General features: G+C 39.3%; 2 protein-coding genes across 2 annotated transcripts in view; one reads left to right on the top strand and one right to left on the bottom strand.

The window, feature by feature from the left end:
• Positions 1-18,283, top strand: part of LOC126968314 (uncharacterized) — a 512,088-nt gene that overhangs the window by 196,445 nt on the left and 297,360 nt on the right. The gene's annotated exons all lie outside the window — the stretch shown is intronic.
• The window catches only part of LOC126968302 (uncharacterized), a 62,838-nt gene continuing 45,543 nt past the window's right edge, over positions 989-18,283 (bottom strand). Inside the window, exons 2-10 of the mRNA XM_050813217.1 lie at positions 15,602-15,748; positions 14,685-14,795; positions 13,066-13,199; positions 11,293-11,421; positions 8,886-10,340; positions 7,259-7,428; positions 6,821-6,984; positions 2,807-3,045; positions 989-1,380 (exon numbers count right to left, since the gene is read on the bottom strand). Of these exons, the coding sequence (XP_050669174.1) occupies positions 1,056-1,380; positions 2,807-3,045; positions 6,821-6,984; positions 7,259-7,428; positions 8,886-10,340; positions 11,293-11,421; positions 13,066-13,199; positions 14,685-14,795; positions 15,602-15,748 (2,874 nt within the window). The 3' untranslated portion in view covers positions 989-1,055. The remainder of the gene's footprint in view (positions 1,381-2,806; positions 3,046-6,820; positions 6,985-7,258; positions 7,429-8,885; positions 10,341-11,292; positions 11,422-13,065; positions 13,200-14,684; positions 14,796-15,601; positions 15,749-18,283) is intronic.

Raw genomic sequence — 18,283 nt, 5'->3', positions numbered from 1 at the left:
TCTACACATTGATTAAATATTTATTAAAATTGGTTCATAACTGGCGGAAAAACTGAGTAACACCCAAGAATATCAAATAAATATATCCAAATAAATAGTATTATTATTTATTTTATATATTTATAAGATATATGAAGATTGAGGCGATAAATACATTTAGATCTAATCATAACGTTTCCAAGTACTTATAATTAATGCTCGATTCTGATCAATGTTAATGCGTTCAAACAAAAAACGTGCTTTTATGATGTGGAAAGGCATTATATGTTGTATAAAACGCCAGCGGCATTGTTCGTAAGCTTGTGAAGATTAATTGAAATCTTTTCCTTTAGGGTACACCCCAAGGCGGGGGGGGATGGTTGCGCCAATTAACTTTATTGCGTATAATGGAAGAGCTAACTTGGATCACGATGTCATTCGCGAAGACTGTGAGGTGTGTATCTCGACCCTCGCATATAAAACCGTGCGTTAGATGTTCTGGTCTAATGAGACTGAATATTTAAAAATGACCCACAATTTCGGGTCAAAAAATGGAGCACGGAGATACTTTAAGCCAGCCTAAATTCTAGCATTCTACAAAGCGCAGGTCCGGCCAAATATGAAGTATTGCTGTCATCTCTGATCTCGCGCACCCCAGTATCATAGTCCAGTCATTATAGTAAGTTCACCTCGGAATTCGCGATACCCAGCTATAAGTCGGTAAATACTTGTATATTGACACCCTAAAAGTTGTCTCAAAACCTACATATGGTAGGGTGTACGCAACTATTAAATTTCAAGGTCAAAGGTTACAAAAATCGGTTTTTTGCGCCTTTTTTGTAAATATCTCTTTTCCTTTGGGGTTTTTGTTATTTGTATTTATTATCAATATTGTAGAATACAAAATTCTCTACAAATCACTTTTTTTTTCATAAAATAATAAGGTTATACCGACTGACACGTGTTTATGACAATCTACTGCAACGTCTCAATGAATAAAAAACACCCATATAAAACCAAAAATATATTCTTTTTCATTAATACATACAACACAAACCAATACCAGGCACAATTAACTATCGAGGCGAATATTTCGGATTTTCAGGCGCGTAAGTGAAACTTCTAAGCTCATACGAAACGCCATTTTGATTCTCAAAACCAACATCCCGCTCAAAATCACTGCAGCCGCCAAACACGCGATTCGGCTGCCGATTGGTCGGTATTTGCGTGTTCTCTTCTGATTGGCTGTTGCGGTCACTTGCGGCGCTATCCGCGCTGCGATTGGCTATTGGTTTGAATAATGCGGAATGTGCGGTCGCTGTGTCCAGGTCTGCTTTCCTTGATACCAAAATCCGGATGTCTGTATGCAAATATAGTTTGCCGGATTTCGATGTCATGAAACTGGAAAAAACAAAACCAATAGTTAGATAATGTTTAAAGATTTAAAGATATTTATTGAACAAAATAATATATATTTTCAAAAATAGTTGTCGTTCAAAGTAGTCAAATATATCGGGACATCATAAATGTCATAAGAATAGCTACGTTCAAATCACCAAAATATAGAAGCACCCAAAGTGTTCAAAAATATGGATACATTTGTGGGAAATGAACTTTCAGCGTAAGGTTAAAGGATTCAAATTAGATTGTCAACAAACTTTTTTTTTCTGGAATATACAAACGAGCGTACGGGTCACCTGGTGTTAAGTGATCACCGCCGCCCACATTATCTTGCAACACCAGAGGAATCACAAGAGCGTTGCCGGCCTGTAAGGAAGGTGTACGCGCTTTTTTTGAAGGTACCCATGTCGTATCGTCCCGGAAACACCGCACAAGGAAGCTCATTCCACAGATTTGTAGTACGTGGAAGAAATCTCCTTGAAAACCGCACTGTGGAGGACCGCCACACATCCAGATGGTGGGGATGATATCCTAACTTGTGGCGTGTCGTGCGAAAGTGGAATTCGGCGGCAGGAATCAGGTTAAACAGCTCTTCGGAACACTCCCCGTGATAAATGCGGTAGAAGACACAAAATGAAGCGACGTCTCTACGCAACGCCAAGCGATCCAGCCATCACAGAGCACTGAGTCCCCGACTATTCGAGCTGCTCTGCGTTGCACGCGGTCAAATGGATCGAGCTGATACTGGGGTGCGCCAGACCAGAGATGACAGCAATACTCCAAGTGTTGTCGGACCTGCGCTTTGTAGCTCGCTAGAATGTAGGCTTGAAGTATTTCATTTGACATATTAACAAGGTGGATAAATAGTTGTGTTTTTTAAGTTTTCGAATTCTCGATAAGCTCGGCAACGTTCTTCTGATTCTTCTGGTGGTACAAGAGAGTATGGGCCATGGGGATCCCACCAGCTGACCCGTATGTATGCTCATTTATTTTTTCATTTATAAATTTATCGGTAATCTTACAGCAATACAGTTGAATTATAATATGGCCAAAAGTAGATTACACCATTAAAATTTACAATAGAAGGTTTTTGTTAATTGAATAGCAGGTCAATTGTGTTGAAACGTATATGCTGAGTGGCTCCTCTTTTAACCACCACACGTTTTTATATTTGTATATTTTTAAGTTGCTTCATTTTATTATTTGTGAGCGTATTAAAATAAAAGTTTTTTTTTTTCTTTCTTTCAAATTGTTCCTGTGATTTGTTGTGTTGTTTGTGAGTGTGTTTTTTTATTCTGTGCATTTTTCTTATTTTAGATTTATTTGTCCTCATCTGCTTAAAATTAAACCCCCAGTCATAAAGCGACTAACAAAAACTAAAACAAGAACAGGAGATAATATATTTCATCAATATAATTAGGCTCACCGCAAATGTATAAGATATCGAAGCCACTTGTGCATCTCTCGGGTCTGTGGGGGCTTCGCCCCCGCGGGCATATAAAGCGTGCGCTGCCTCAGGAAGGTGCGAGCCATTGGGGGCATACACGTGAGGTCGTAAAGCACCACAAACATCTTGACCAAGGTGCCATGAGGGTTGAACAGCGACACCTGAATCGTGCCAGAGCGAGACACTCTGTAGCCACCCGGACCTAGGTTTATGTGACCCTGGTAACAAAAAATACTAAGATAATAACTTGCTGTGTTGTGAACTGTCTCGCAAGCTTTTGGAAGCAATTGAAATCGAACGGCGACTTAATTTGAATACAGACAAAATAGAAATTTATAACTATACTAACAGTATGGTTTGCATATATATGAAATAAATGAAAAAACTAGTCATACTGGTCCACAGAAGTATAGAAAAAGTTATTATTAAATTAAAATCCCTAAATTATAAAAGTGAAATTTTCAAAGAAAATAAATATCAAAATTGAATTAGAAAAAAGAAAACAGTCTGTTTAGGCAACGTACTTTGACCGCGAGGAGCGACAACGTAGCACACAGGCGCCTAATCGGCGGTTCTCTTCACGTAAACAAGCTCTTAGCAAAAAGCGAAAAGAAATGAAAGTTAATTTTAACATTTCAATTGAATTTTTAGAAAGTTAAATTAATAAATACAGTCCATCACTTAAAACAATCGCGCCCTGCGTAAGGCACCGACTTGGATTCACGGACGCTCTGACAGATCGTAGACACTACCCGGAAGCTAGCCGAAAACTGATTACTGAATCAACAAACTAAAATGGCGAAAAAAAATTAAGGGCAGCCCACACAATTCTAGTTTATCGATATTTTAATTACAATTACTTACCAGTAACCTAAACAAGGTATTAAAAACTAGTTTTTTTGTGTTATTCGAATGTTTTAATATTTTTAACAATTAATAAATGAATGAATGGATAAGCTTTGTAAAAAAATAGTTTATTTTTGTAAGTTCAATACTTTTTTTTTATGAAAATAAGCGAAAAGACGAGCAGGACGTTCAGATGATAGTAGTTGATACGCCCTGCTCATTACAATGCAGTGCCGCTCAAGATTCTTGAAAAACCCCAAAAATTCTGCGCGCTACACTACAAATGCGTTCGTCACCTTGAGAAATCAGATGTTAAGTCTCATTTGCCCAGTAATTTCACTAGCTACGGCGCCCTTCAGACCTAAACACTTTAATGCTAACACATTACTGCTTCACGGCAGAAATAGGCGCCGTTGTGGTACCCATAATCTAGCCGGCATCCTGTGCAAAGGAGCCTCCCACTGGTAAAACTGAATTTACGAAACCACTATTTTCTGAGTGGTTTCCTGAGCAGCGAACAAGTAAGTTGGTACTATTTTTGATAGGTTGCTTTCAAATTGCAAACAAGTAATAAATTGTTATAGTTTAGTTCTTCCAAATTCACATTCATTATCTCGAAACTACTTCATAATTTAAAAAACAAACTTACGAAGCTGTTTAGTTTTGAATATCGAGGGTGTAGTATTTTTACAATAATCATTACAGAAACAATTGAAATTAAACTTAAACAGCTTATTGTTTATCGATCACAACTCCCTTTAAAGAAAGCTAACTATCGATAGAAGATGTCCTTTCCCTACGCCGTTCGACCTTGCCTTTGAATAAAGTCGCAGCCCGCGACCGTCAAAGAGATACCGCTGGCACGTGTACGCTACCAAAGGAATGTCGCCAGTGTCTTGACACGCGTATTTTATAGCCTAAACACACCTCGCGCCAATTCGTCCGCCGTCGTACTCAGTACGGTCCGGACGGTAATAATAATAATTTTGTGCGATGGAGAATGCGACATACCATTGAATATGGTACCAGACCGCGTCCGATGGTTCGGTCGGACCAAATCCGACCATTTGTGTAGGCTATAAAATACACTGGCGGCTTTTCTTTCAAAGCGCTGCCATTCAACTATTGCACGGCAAATCGGCAACACCGTTTATGATATTGAAATATTCACGTTCATTGAACCATTGACCTAGTTACATAATTCTACAGAACGCTAAAATTTGCTTAAAATGTAAAATCTACTTTTTGACAATAATGCACGGATTTTGTTAATTTTTGGTATATCGTCAGTTGGTACCTACATCACGAGTATGTACCTACATTTATTTCATATATGCTATTTCCATACTGTATATAGATAGTACCCTATTACATGCCATTTAAAAAAATTACACAAAAAAATATAATTTTTATGAGGTCCTTTTTTCCAAGTACGGTTAGTTCCGACACTTTACTGTATCGGAATCATTAGAAATGTGCCGTGCTGTACTCAAGATGGGCAATTGCACATCATTGTGTGCAATCGCCCATGGACTTCCGTAAAACCAGGTGTCAAGAGATGCTTTGCCGGCATTTGAGTATGCTCTATAAGTGACTGTGCGAGTCAAGAAGTTCCTCGCAAAACGCGTGGCTGTAGAACGCTAGACGTCAACATAATGCAGGTGGAATTTCGCATTTTGACATAATCTCTGAGCACTACCCGTGATAAATGCGGTAGGAAATGCAGAGAGAACTCCCATCTATACGCAACGCCAAAGAATCAAGCCGATCGGAGATGACTTGATCGTTGGTCCTTCGAGCCGCTTTTCATTGTATGCGGCCAAATGGAAGAAGCTGGTAATGGGCAGCACCCTCCCAGAGAACAGTACTCCATGTGAAGACGATTTTATTTCGTATGTATTTTTTTTTATAATACAGCTCATTCGCAGCAGACATTTTGCAGAATTGACAGGAAGCAGCCCTGCCAGAGAAGATCGAGCAAGAAACTCTAAGGCTGATCTTTTCAAAAAAGATTATTACAAATTCTTATTTAACTATAATTACATTAATCAATCTGAGACATACATGTAACAGCCCATCAGTTCAGTCCCATGGGTTATTTACATCGAGATATTTTATAGTAGGTACCTTAACTTTAGTATATAACTTTTTCTTCAGAACTGATTTATATTCGTTAAAAAGTTAAGTTTTGTATTTCAACAGGGACCGTAAAAACGTATAATAAGACCTCTGAATGAATTTGTGACTTTATGTAGTCGACTTACATGACTAGCAAGCTTATCCCTATTTCTAGTATTGACATTATGAGTGCCAATATTTTTTTATTTACACCCATGCTTTAAATCCTCTATTCTGAAACAGTTAGCTTATTGCCAACATTAAAACACCCATCTCCTAATAACCATTACATCATCCAAACGAGTATTGTAATGTTGTACTGAATTTCATAACAACACTCCTATTTTTTTTTCAATCCCTTCATGCTCAAAGAGTTTTAACAGACAGCCACATTCTTATTGCTCGATGCGTGGTATCTGTATGAATTTCAAAAAAAGAACATTTTCGTTTACGCGCGTTCCACACTACCAGAACGTCGCGCGCCGTAAAAAAAAGTAGGTTATTCGAATGCCTGCCATTTTTCTTCGATATTTTTATTGTTTTGTTTACAAAGAATGAGCGATTCGATTTAAACGCTGCAAAAGAACATAATATTCAAGTGAATTTTAATTATTGCACTATAAAAAATGTAAATTACTACTAAAATAAATAATTCTTTCATTAATGCTTAATTTATTTGTATATAATAAGTAATGGATGGTTACTACTAGGACTGGCTGTTTTAATGTTAGCAGTAAGCTAACAGTTTCAGAATCTTTTAGAGGATTCATATTCTGGGTGTAGATAAAATCTTGTATGCAACTGTTGATAATTAGGTATTAAAACACTCATGTGATACTATTATCACACGAGGCGAATCGTGTTTTAATACCCCTTATTACGCAACAGTTGCATAAATAACTATAAACGAATATTATATATTTTTTATATATTTTTTGTATGGCGGTGATCACTTAACACCAAGTAATCCGTACGCTGGATTGTCCTCCTTTTCCAAAAAAAAAAAACTCCTGTGTAGCAATCACTCACACAGTAGGGCGCGTTTGTCCCACCCGGGGCGTAGAAGAACACAGTGACTGGCAGCCGCCTGTGGGGGGGACAGAAGGCCCCCGAAGCCCCCAGCTCTGCCACGAATCCGTGTACAGTCGCCACCGGTTCCAACCGCCCTTTTAAAGCAGACTCTTCGAAACTGCCTGGAATTTAAATCAAATTCTTGAATGCACTGCAAAATACAAATACAAAATACAGGATGTAATCATAAAGTGTGACCAGGCGGTTATTCCGAAACTATTAGTAGAGATATCAAAACACTTTATTATTATTTCCTGATCAAAAAAATTATATCAATAACTGTTTAATAATCAAACAAGAAGTATCCAATATTTTGATACTAAACACTCCCATACATTTAGTATGAGATTAGTAGAATAGATTTTTTATTATTGTTGTTATATAGTATTGTCTTACCTAATAGTCCAGTGCTGGTCCCGACTCTCAGTTTGTTGTGCGGTATCTTTTTCCTCTTGTGCGTTGCATCTAGGGGGGATTCTGCGTTCGGGGGGGCTTCGGATGCGATGGGGGGAGACGCCGGTGAAACTACCGCCGGCGAGGGGGGCGATATTGGATGAAAGAGAGCGCTGAAAATTACGATTATATTTTTTACATTACTAGATTCATTATACATTGTACGTACTTAATTAGATTTAAACATTAATTAAAATGAAGTGAAAAAATATTTGCATTTTTGTACGGATTATTTATTTAGATAGCAATAAATTTTATGAAATAAGCATGCAATATTCAAGTTTACATAGAGAAGAAGTGTCGAAAGCAAATACGAATAACAATAAAATGTAAAACAGGTATGTGGGCACTAGTTATTTGACCTCATCTGTTTCAAAAATAATCATTATAACAAAACAAAATTTAATTATGCACACGTTTACCTACATAGATTTTTAATCTTTTATGATCGTGGAATTTTCATTCAAATTCAAATATTTTTATTTAAAATAGGATTTAAAATCACTTATTGAACGTCAAAAACTACCACCCATTCAAAAGAGACTGCCTCAGACCTGAGAAGAATGGGCGCAAGAAACTTAGCGGGTTTTTTTTAATATAAAATATGGATTACAATGTAATTAAAGAGCCTGAGGGTGTTCGCTTTTTCCCAGTCCGTGGTTTCATTAAGAAAATCGGTTATGCTATAATAACCTTTCCCACACAAACGTTTGTTAACAATTATTTTAAATTTCGTAACACATTTGTTTTGTACATTTTCTGGGATCATATTGTAGAAGCATATACATCGCCCAAAAGAAGACTTACTAACTCGAGCCAAACGAGTAGTAGGCATAACAATATATTTTATAATTTATTATTATTAAGGGATACACGTTTTATTTATTTGAAGCCGATATTTCGATCCAATTGCATGAATCGTGGTCACAGCGGAACTGCGAAGGCGGCGAGAAACTCTTGACAAATTTGACACTATTAGTACATCAATCTGTCCACGTGGCATCTTATTCGTTTCGGTCATTGCTTATCTACGCGACGTGTGGTAGTATCGTGAGTACCCGTACAAATAATAACTACAATTGCGCTTTAACAAAAAAAAAAATCAGCAAACCACTCGCGATATATTTTACCTGTGGGAGCCTCCCACTGGTAAAATATATGCTTTGCACCGGGTGCCGGCTAGATTATGAGTACCACAACGGCGACTATTTCTGCCGTGAAACAGTAATGTATTAGCATTACTGTGTTTCGATCTGAAGGGCGACATAGCTAGTGAAATTACTGAGCAAATGAGACTCGACATCTTATGTCTCAAGGTGACGAGCGCAGTTGTTGTGCCGCTCAGAATTTTTGGGTTTTTCAATAATCTTGAACGGCGCTGCATTCTAATGGGCAGGGCGTATCAATTACCATCAGCTTAATGTCCTCCTCGTCTCATCCCTTATTTTCATAAAAAATATTAAATTAAATTTAAAATGAAACCCCTTTCATTCATTCAACATATGACAAAACGCAGCTTTTGATTGGTATCTCAGACTAATCTGTGGTAATAATAAAACAATATTCTCACCTTTTGATTCCAGACACGCCGTTGATCGAATCGTCGAAATCAAAGCAGTTATTCCCACGTCTAAGCGGCGCAGGACTAGAAGTTAAAGGCAGTCCAGTTTTGGTGTGGAACACCATTGACGCGGCCGAGTCGAAACGCCATTTAAACCGATCCATCTCCGACCGCGTCGGAACTACGTTCTCCTGTTCTTTCTTATCCGGAGACATCAATTCATTCGGCGCGTCTATATCGCACTTGTCTATGGTCCCATAATCACATTTCTCGTACAAAACGTAATCTTCATTGATCGAGTACGTCTTCTGTCGTTTCGGTTCTGACTTCGGCACGGAGAAAACCGTGTCGTCATCGCGCAGGTTCAACTCCTTTATATCATTGTTCTGCGCGAATCTGTCGCTTATAACCTTCTCAATACGGTCCACAATCGGGAAAAAACGTCTCAACTTTGGCCGCCTCACTATATCATCACACTTATTAACTATATCACTATTACTATTATCACATTTAAGCTTCTTCTGAGAACTATGGTCCTCTTCGCGTTTCCGTCTAGCGCCTTTCTCTATACCGACCAGATTGTAACTACCCTCAGATCTAACCATACCCTTGTTGCAACTGACACATTTCAATTCGATGGGATTACCGCATTTGCAGACAACGTTATCAGTTTGAGTCCCAACCGTATTAGTTCTTTTATACTCTGAAGGTGGTATGGTTTCTGCATCCAAAAATGGCGATCTACCCTCAATTCTACTGGCCGGTAACGTCAGATAAGTCTGATTTCTGTAACACCCAATAGCTCTGAATCTATCGAATCTCGAAGCTTGCAGAATCGGAATGGACGTATGGGGTTCTTTTCGAAGATCGCCTTCCGAAGACGTGCTATCACATAGACGCTTCAGTTTGCTCTCTTTTCGCAGACGTCGTTTGTATTTCGCTATTTCTTTCAGGCGCCTTTCGTCCAGCTTCTTCGTCTCTTGCTTCTTCTCATCAGACTCATCATCACAGTTGCATTTATGCTTTCCACTCTCATTGCACGGAGTCAACATACGATCATCCAATATTTTTCTATCACAGTAATCAGGACCTATGTTTCGCTTGGAGCAATTGTCATATTTCCTCGGTCCTAGAGTGAGATCATTCAATTTATTGATAATTTCTTCGTGTATGTTTATTGAGATCTCTTTGCTGGTCCTTCGCTTGGGACAGGTACATTTAACGTTGGGTATAGTATCCAAACGGGGAAGGCTTTGAAGTAAAACTTTTAGATAAACGTTATCCCCCATATCGGCTATGGGAAAATTATGGTCTGTCGGTGTACGGTTGAATTCTGACATTTTGTAGCTTTCCCCGGGGTCTTTTATGGAGTAGACGATGTTTAGCTTGCGATCTTCCAGGTCTGTTTCATCGCAGTTTGCTTCTATCTTTTTAAAGTTGCACGATTCGCGGCTCAGCTTGCGCCTGAAAAGTGGGGCTTCAATCAAACATTACATTATTATGTGATAATATAACAAAAATAAAAATGTTTTCGGTATAATGTAAAAACTATATTACAACAATAATGGATGGAGTAAATTTCTAAAATATCCAGTTTGTATTGTCAACGAACTTTCTTCCATATACAACTAGAATGCAGAATGAACTAAGTTCTGGTGTGTTTTCAGGTTGTTTCCGAAAAGGGGCCGCATGGGTACCTACCTAAAACGGCGTCTGGGTTCCTAAAAGGGCGTATGGGTACCTAAAAGGGCGTAAGGGTACCTAAAAGGGCGTATGGGTACCTAAAAGGGCGTATGGGTATCTAAAAGGGCGTATGTGTACCTAAAAGGGCGTATGTGTACCTACCTAAATGCGCCCATACTCCAGAAGTCATTGATGTGGGTTGCGGAATTTGAAAACCAGTGCACCTTGTATACTGAGTGAAGTCCACTTTTTACATTATGGCAATGGAAAGTACCCAGTCGTTTAAGACACTCAGTTTTCGGTAGGTTCTGCGGTAATCACATATCATTAGACTGTTCGTATGTTCGTTTGTCGTTCCATCCCAACAAAACTGTAGTCGGCATCTGCTTACTCAGAGTTACACTCAATAAATTACTTGCTACTACGAATATATATTTTTATAAAAATAAAATTTGTTTATTTAATCCCCCAGAAGTGTACCTATAACCTTGTAGATGAACAGTAAGTGAACTCCCGAAGTTGGAGCCAACTAAAAAAAGTCTCCCATCTTTTTCACTTGACTCAATACATTTCACGTTCCATATCTAACTTTCAGTGACAGTCGTATTTATAATCCCCGCGGACTGTAACAGGGACGTCACAATCTCATATTAACGCATGACGTCACAAGCAATAAGATCGTAGCCAGTCTGCAACAAATGTAATAAGGTAAATGAAATCGTTCTGAGCCTACCTTCTCTCCGCACCCTTGTCGTCCACGTTGAGCCTGGCTCTCCACGCGGACAGCTGAGAAAAGTGCAGTTGCGAGCGCACGGCATTCAACAGCCAGTGGGAGGAAATGGCGGGGGGGCACTCTTGACTCCTGGAATTTCAATAACAATAGCATTCTATCTCAACCGCTACAGTACATTGCTTCATACTTTCATCTATATGGAGCGCAAATTTGACCTCGCATGGTGTCCTGTCGTCAGCGGCTCCCAAGACTAGTTCTTCCTGTTCCTAAGTTATTTTTTTTATGGAAGAGTAATCGAGCGTATAATTCAGCTGATGTTAAGTGATTATTGACTATCGGCAGTCGGGGGCCCACTTGCATAGACGCTCGGCAAGCCCAAATGATGGAAGTTTTGAGAGAAGCGCCTTGTGCCATACACGATCGAGGGCCTTCGCTATATCCAGGCTAACTGCCAGGCTTTCTCCTTTGCTCTAGATAGCGGCCGCCCATCTATGTGTTAGGTATACCAGAAGATGAACTTTCTATCCAACAGCATCATTTAATTTTTGTATATCAGAGGGAGCGAAATGGGTTCTTGCAGGACTGGAGGGCAAGAGATGCCGACTTTTGCTGAGTATGCTCGAAGCTTCTGAAGGCCTCTAAGTGGTATCGGCTTGGGTAGACAGCAGCCGGGATATATAATTTTTTAGTTAATATACTGTGGTCGTTACATCAGTTTTGTGTATGACACAAAAGTCATGATGGTGCTTCGATGGGCAGGATCAACCGGTATAATATTATATTAAAAATTAAAAAAAAAAACCAACGAAGCATCACAATGTAAGGACGATAAAGTTTGGATTTTACTTTTTGGTCTCACTTGAAGCATTGTCATTGCGCGGTTAAAGGATGCGACCATTGCGTGATCGCGCCATAGCAAAAACGCGATGCACGGCATGCTCGAATAAGCGCTTACACACACAAAGCATGTCTCATTGCTGTTTGACAACGTGGGTCTTCGCACTCTCTTCCACTGCAGTACAAACTAAACACAAATTTTAACTACAGCGTGTATTGCAGTGGCATGTGCGTAGCCTCCGTGGTGGTGAGCTACGCTATAGTTGAACATAACCTTTATATTCCTGTATAGTGTGTGATGCAGTTGAAACCTAGACCTACGTTAATTTTTATTGAAGTAGGCGTTACTTTGTCTCGTGCCAGAGTTTGGCGAGTCAACATCTCCTGAGGATGCCTCGCGTAGAGGCGAAACACGTGTCGAATTGTTTAAAGACAAATATTGGCGGAATTAGCACTAAAGAAAACTCAGAACATTTGGATAGACCTACGTTGTCAAACAAATTAATCCACGCAACTAAAATGCGCCGCATCCTCGTGCCCCGCATGGTGGGGCAGCGGCTTGAGGATACCAATTACCAGTGGGACGCTCCTTTGCACAGGATGCCTGCTAGATAATGGGTACCACAACGGCGCGTATTTCTGCCGTGAAGCAGCAACGTGTAAGCATTACTGTGTTTCCGAAGGGTGCGCAAGCTAGTGAAATAACTGGGCAAATGAGACTTAACATCTTATGTCTAACGGTGACGAGCGCAGTTGTAGTGCCGCTCAGAATTTTTGGCCGCTCAAAAAAACCTATTCTAGATCAATATGTTTCATCATCGACTTGTACGATGGTCGCATCGCTCATTCGAGTGATGGTCGTGTTATCGCGTTGTAGTAGTACGACTCCTCAGTCCCACTATTAGAAGTTAAAATGGTCAATAATATAATCCTTACTTGTTATTCATAGCTCGGATCGTCCATCGCTCTAGAAGCAGTCCCCTTTGGTGGTGCATCTTCTCGTACGAACAATCGTTGTCCAGGCGAGACATCGAGTTGAAGCAGTCTTGACAATCTGGAGCTAGAAGGACCTGTGGATTGTTTCAAATACAAATATTTTCTGTACAATGATTAAATTAAATTAAAACTATCATTATGGGAAAGTGTACCAAGAATACAGGCAGCATTTCCTCGTTGAATAGCTAGGCCGATCCGTTGACTGATAGCTGGCAGCGGTTGGGTTTCCAGTAGCCCTATTGAGGCGCGTAGATAGTACTTTGTACATTATCTCCCTTCTTCCCCCAAGCCGAAATGTGCGCAATTTCGAAGGCCCGACATGAAGGTCGAGATTCTTAGCGACTCCAGGTCATCGCTGGAGCTTCTAAGGGATCGATCTTCGTTTAACCCGATAGCCTTCGAAATTAAAAACCTTATGTAGCGTGCTCGAAATATGGGTAAAACCATACGGGTTCCGCTGGGTTCGGGCACATGTAGGTATCGAGGGGAACGAGAGGGCTGATCACTTGGCGAAGGACGCGGCGCTCCACTCGAAATTGAGGGCTGCATACGATGGAGTGCCGGTTTCCACTCTTCGCCGCAAAGTGTCTCGACACAAAACCGCAGTGATGTATGAATCACTAAGACCAACACATTTACGTCACTTCCTGTCAAATATTTTTATATCACTCAGATGGTTACTGGTAGCCAATGCAAGACCTATTAAGATTTTGATTGAAGTATTGCTGTACCTAAGTTTCTATTCGCATTGACGTACTTTAAAAATGCGCGTACACCTTCCTTAAACGCTCCTGTGATTCCTCTGGTGTTGCAAGAGAGTATGGGCGGCGGTGATCACTTAACACCAGATGACCCGTACGCTCGTTTGTCCTCCTATACCATAAAAAAAGGTCGTGAAAAATTTACGAGCGGCGTTGTATAAATGTATACATTAACTTATACACATAACAGTAAGCATTCATTCAAATTAATACCTTATTTCGTGGCAGTATTGTTCACAATACACGATCTCATTGATTATTCGCACATCATCGGGAATGTATTTTGTTTAAGCAATTGAAACATAATTATTTATGATTAAAAACGTCAACTTAATTACACAATTTTGTTAATTTTAATCGGCACTTACCAGAAATACGACACTCCATCATTTTTAAGTTTGGATATGCTGTTATTTGGACATTTTTTCATTGAACAAATCATTGCGTGACGTTGTATTCAAAGCGCGGTCGAAACACAACGAACGAAAACTTGAGTTTTGATTCAGACGATCTTTGAGCGTAATTGCAATCCTAGTTGTTTATTGTACGTTGTATTTATAATTTAGGTACGAAAGAAACATAAACAGAAAAAAATAAAGAACTAGACATACCTTTCAACTATCATGCTATTGTTACGTATGTTCATAGGAAATTATGATATTATGAAACTATTATAATCATAACGTACTGTAAATTCTAAGTGGAAACTCAGCCCAAATACAGTGATAATAAGAATTGTGTGTGTTTAAATTACCACCCCATCTACAAATCTTTTATATATTTAAAATTAATTTTTACCTCAATACATATTGGTGTCTTCTCGTTCCATAGAGCGTCCACATGGCTGGTCAGCTGCGCTTCGATGCCAGGCAGGGGCCTGTCGAACTCCGGCTTGGGTTGGCTTTGTATCTGAAACGACACATTTCAATACAAACTTATGACACTGTTCTTGGAGCGAGCGGACCCGAGTAGAATACCTTTATTTTATGACAATAAGGAGCGGTACTAGAAGGACGTTCAGCTGATGGTAATTGTTACGCCGTGTCCATTACAATGCAGTGCCACTCATTCTTCACAGATTCTTGAAAAACCCAAAAATTTTGATCGGCACTACAATTGCGCTTTTCACCTTGAGGTTAGATGTTATGTCTTATTTGTCCAGCAATTTCATCATTCAGAATGAAACACAATAATGCTTACACATTACTGCTTCATGGCAGAAAAAGGCGCCCTTGTGGTACCCATTATCTAGCCGACATACTGTGCAAAGGGCTCTTTTGCATGGTAAACGCCCTTAGCCGACTCTTACGACATCCTTGGGTCTGGGACTTCCCTATTCTTTTTATGCCCCGAGGAAGTACAGGGCATTTTCCCTACTAGCGTTGATTACCTTTATTTGCCCTGAGGTTTAGCGCGAGACGCACAAAGATATGTCCACATCGCATCTACGCAGAAATCTTCGATCATTCCTGTTCCTTTGCAGCTCGCAAAGTAACCTAACCTACCTACAGAACAGAAAACAATAATACAAATTAAATTTGTACCAATATTTATGAACAATGCGGGACTCAAACCCACCGCCTGTCCGTCCGAGCACTCTTTTCAACTCAGCCAACTCAGTTCGAGCGACGCATGGTTCGTAAATATTGATATGTCTTGTTCAGCTCTGAGATTGTGGCTCCAGAGTCTGACAAGGAATCGTCAGTAGGTTTCACCTGATGGCTGGTAGACGGGGTGCCCTTCGAGTGTCTTCTGTCCCGCGTATTCCTCGAGGGGCTGGTACTCCGGGAGCGCACGATGAGGCGCCCCAGCTGCTGTAGCAGGACCGGCCCCGCGCCGCCAGACGAGTCGCTACTGTGCATCTGGAATCATTGGGCATACATACTTTACTTTGACTTTACAAAAAAAAGACTTCGTAGAATTTTATTAGGTAGTCTCCTGGCCGTGTATGTGTGCCTGGTACACAAACCTCATTGTCAATAGTAACTCAATGGAAAATATTTGAGCATGCAGGAGAGTCACTATACTGATTGATTCATAACATTTGCACCGAACGTGCCCCTCATAATAGAATCTGTCACGCGTATTAGCTCTAGGCGTGGCACGGTCATGCTTCAGTTAATATAAGACCTGGTAGGTAGGGCTTCAGCAGAAATGATTGAATACGATAGGCCCAATCACTGATACTGAACAATGTCGTTGAATTTTTGAACTGAAAACGTCTTTATTTATTTAGTACTAGGTGCTCGGACAGACTTTGTTCTGTGAAAAGGTAATAGTAAAAATTTAATATACTAAGTATTTTTGCGAGTGATCCCTATATTTAAATCTCAATAATAAACGACAATAACATACAAAAATAAGTTTTCTATTTCATAGACTGCAATATTTTATAAATTTGATGATACTCATTCTAATGCTCTCCCGACCGGTACCGCCGCAACCGCTAGGTCCCTGCATTTTACATCTGTAGTATCTTCGAAAATATTCATTGAAATTTAATTCTGCAAAGGGCAAATTTATCTTCATTAGATGCACAATATACTTAATTGGATAAGGATTAATACTGTTGTGCTTAAAATCACTTTGTAAATAAGCCAATAGTTCTCGTAAAAAGTAAAGGATAAAAAATGGTTATTGTAGGTTACCCCTAAGAACTATATATCACTATACCATCGCGGACTTTATTGTAGACCTTTTATAGGTGTACAATACTGTAGTACATTATTTTAACCTATCTGGTAGGGTTCAGTCAGCGTTTGTAATGTCAGCGCTAAAGAGGTTAATTTACAACATCACACTAGAAACCTCTAAAATCATGAGAGTTTCTATACTATGAATGTATTATACATATAAACCTTCCTCTTCAATCACTCCATGTAATTTGTAATTTTTTTCAAAGTGATAGATAACCCTCATTTCTGATATTAATTATACAAATAAAATTTAAAAAATCCTGTATATGAAGACACACCCTGTGAGTTGAACAAAGCATACAAGATTTTATAAACGATACGTCACTCGAACAGTTAATTCAGTTGGTAAGAGCACTCGCACGGAATGTGCGAGGCCGCGGGTTCCAGTCCCGCATCGTTCATAAAATTTTGTTTTCAAATTTTAATTTTTGTAATAAATTTAATCCCAGAAGTGAGGGCTATCACTTTGAAACATAACAAATTGTTAATACATTTGTTTTGAACATTTTTTGGTATCGTGTTGCAAAAGTACCTATGTACATCGCCACTGTACCACAGACTCGAATTAGTAGTAGGTATAATAAGTTTATGTTTGTTCCTGTTGTTAGCATTGTGATTATAAGTTCAAGAAAATGTTGTTAATAAACAAAATATAATTCCATCGTAGTGACAAACCACTACTGTTTATAAACAAAAGCCAGTCACCATCATAGCAGCCTGAGAAAACAAAGGAATTTTTTAACTCAAGACAAAGGAGTGTCTTACAAAACGAAAAAACAGTCTCTATTAAGTACCCTAATGAAATATTATTGTGAGTCTTACAGAGTCTATATTTTAAACGCCAAAACTTTAAAATAATTAAATCTAGCACCCTCACACAATCATAATGATGGACATGAAATGAATGAAGTATTATTATAAAATCTAAACTACACTTCTATTCAGAAATGATCATTAGAACTGGCATTTTATCGTTAGGCCGTTGCCATAACCGAGAGTGCGATCCATAAAAAGTAACATCTCTGTGATGTAGCCTATACGTACACAAAGAAAATAGGCCTTTGTTCAAAAATGGAACGCAGAAAGCAATGTCAGCCGGGGTGTGGCTTGCAATGTCCTTGACACATTTCCTATGCAACCCCTATAAACTTAAAGCGCTTGAAATATAACACCGTCCAAAGGTAGCACTAGTTTCTCGAGCGTAGCGAGCGCTGTTTTCGTTCTCCAGCGCTGTTTATGGTTGGAAAACTAGGGCGCTGCACAGCGCTTGATTTTAAAAGCAGAGTTTTATTTTTAAATCTGGGTCGGTGGCAACAGGGATTGCCTATTTAGGGCAAGACTAGACCGCACGCTAACGGACTTGATTCTAGCCTAATAAAAAAAATTGTGCTCCTATTTCCGATGAACTTTCACAAGAGAGGATTTTGCTTTTTATTTTTAAAATAAGCACAAATTCAGTCTCTTTTCAGTTATCTCACTATACTTATAGGGTTATTTACCACCAGTGGGAGGCTCCTTTGCACAGGATGCCGTCTAGATTATGGGTACCACAACGGCGCTTATTTCTGCCGTGCAGCAGTAATGTGTATTGTGTACGTATTGTGTTTCGGTCTGAAGGGCGCCGTAGCTAGTGAAATTACTGGGCAAATGAGACTTAACATCTTATGTCTCAATGTGACCAGTACAATTGTAGTGCCGCTC

Source organism: Leptidea sinapis, chromosome 15, assembly GCF_905404315.1.
Source record: "Leptidea sinapis chromosome 15, ilLepSina1.1, whole genome shotgun sequence".
NCBI lineage: Eukaryota > Metazoa > Arthropoda > Insecta > Lepidoptera > Pieridae > Leptidea > Leptidea sinapis.
This window is presented reverse-complemented; position numbering and strand designations above follow the sequence as displayed.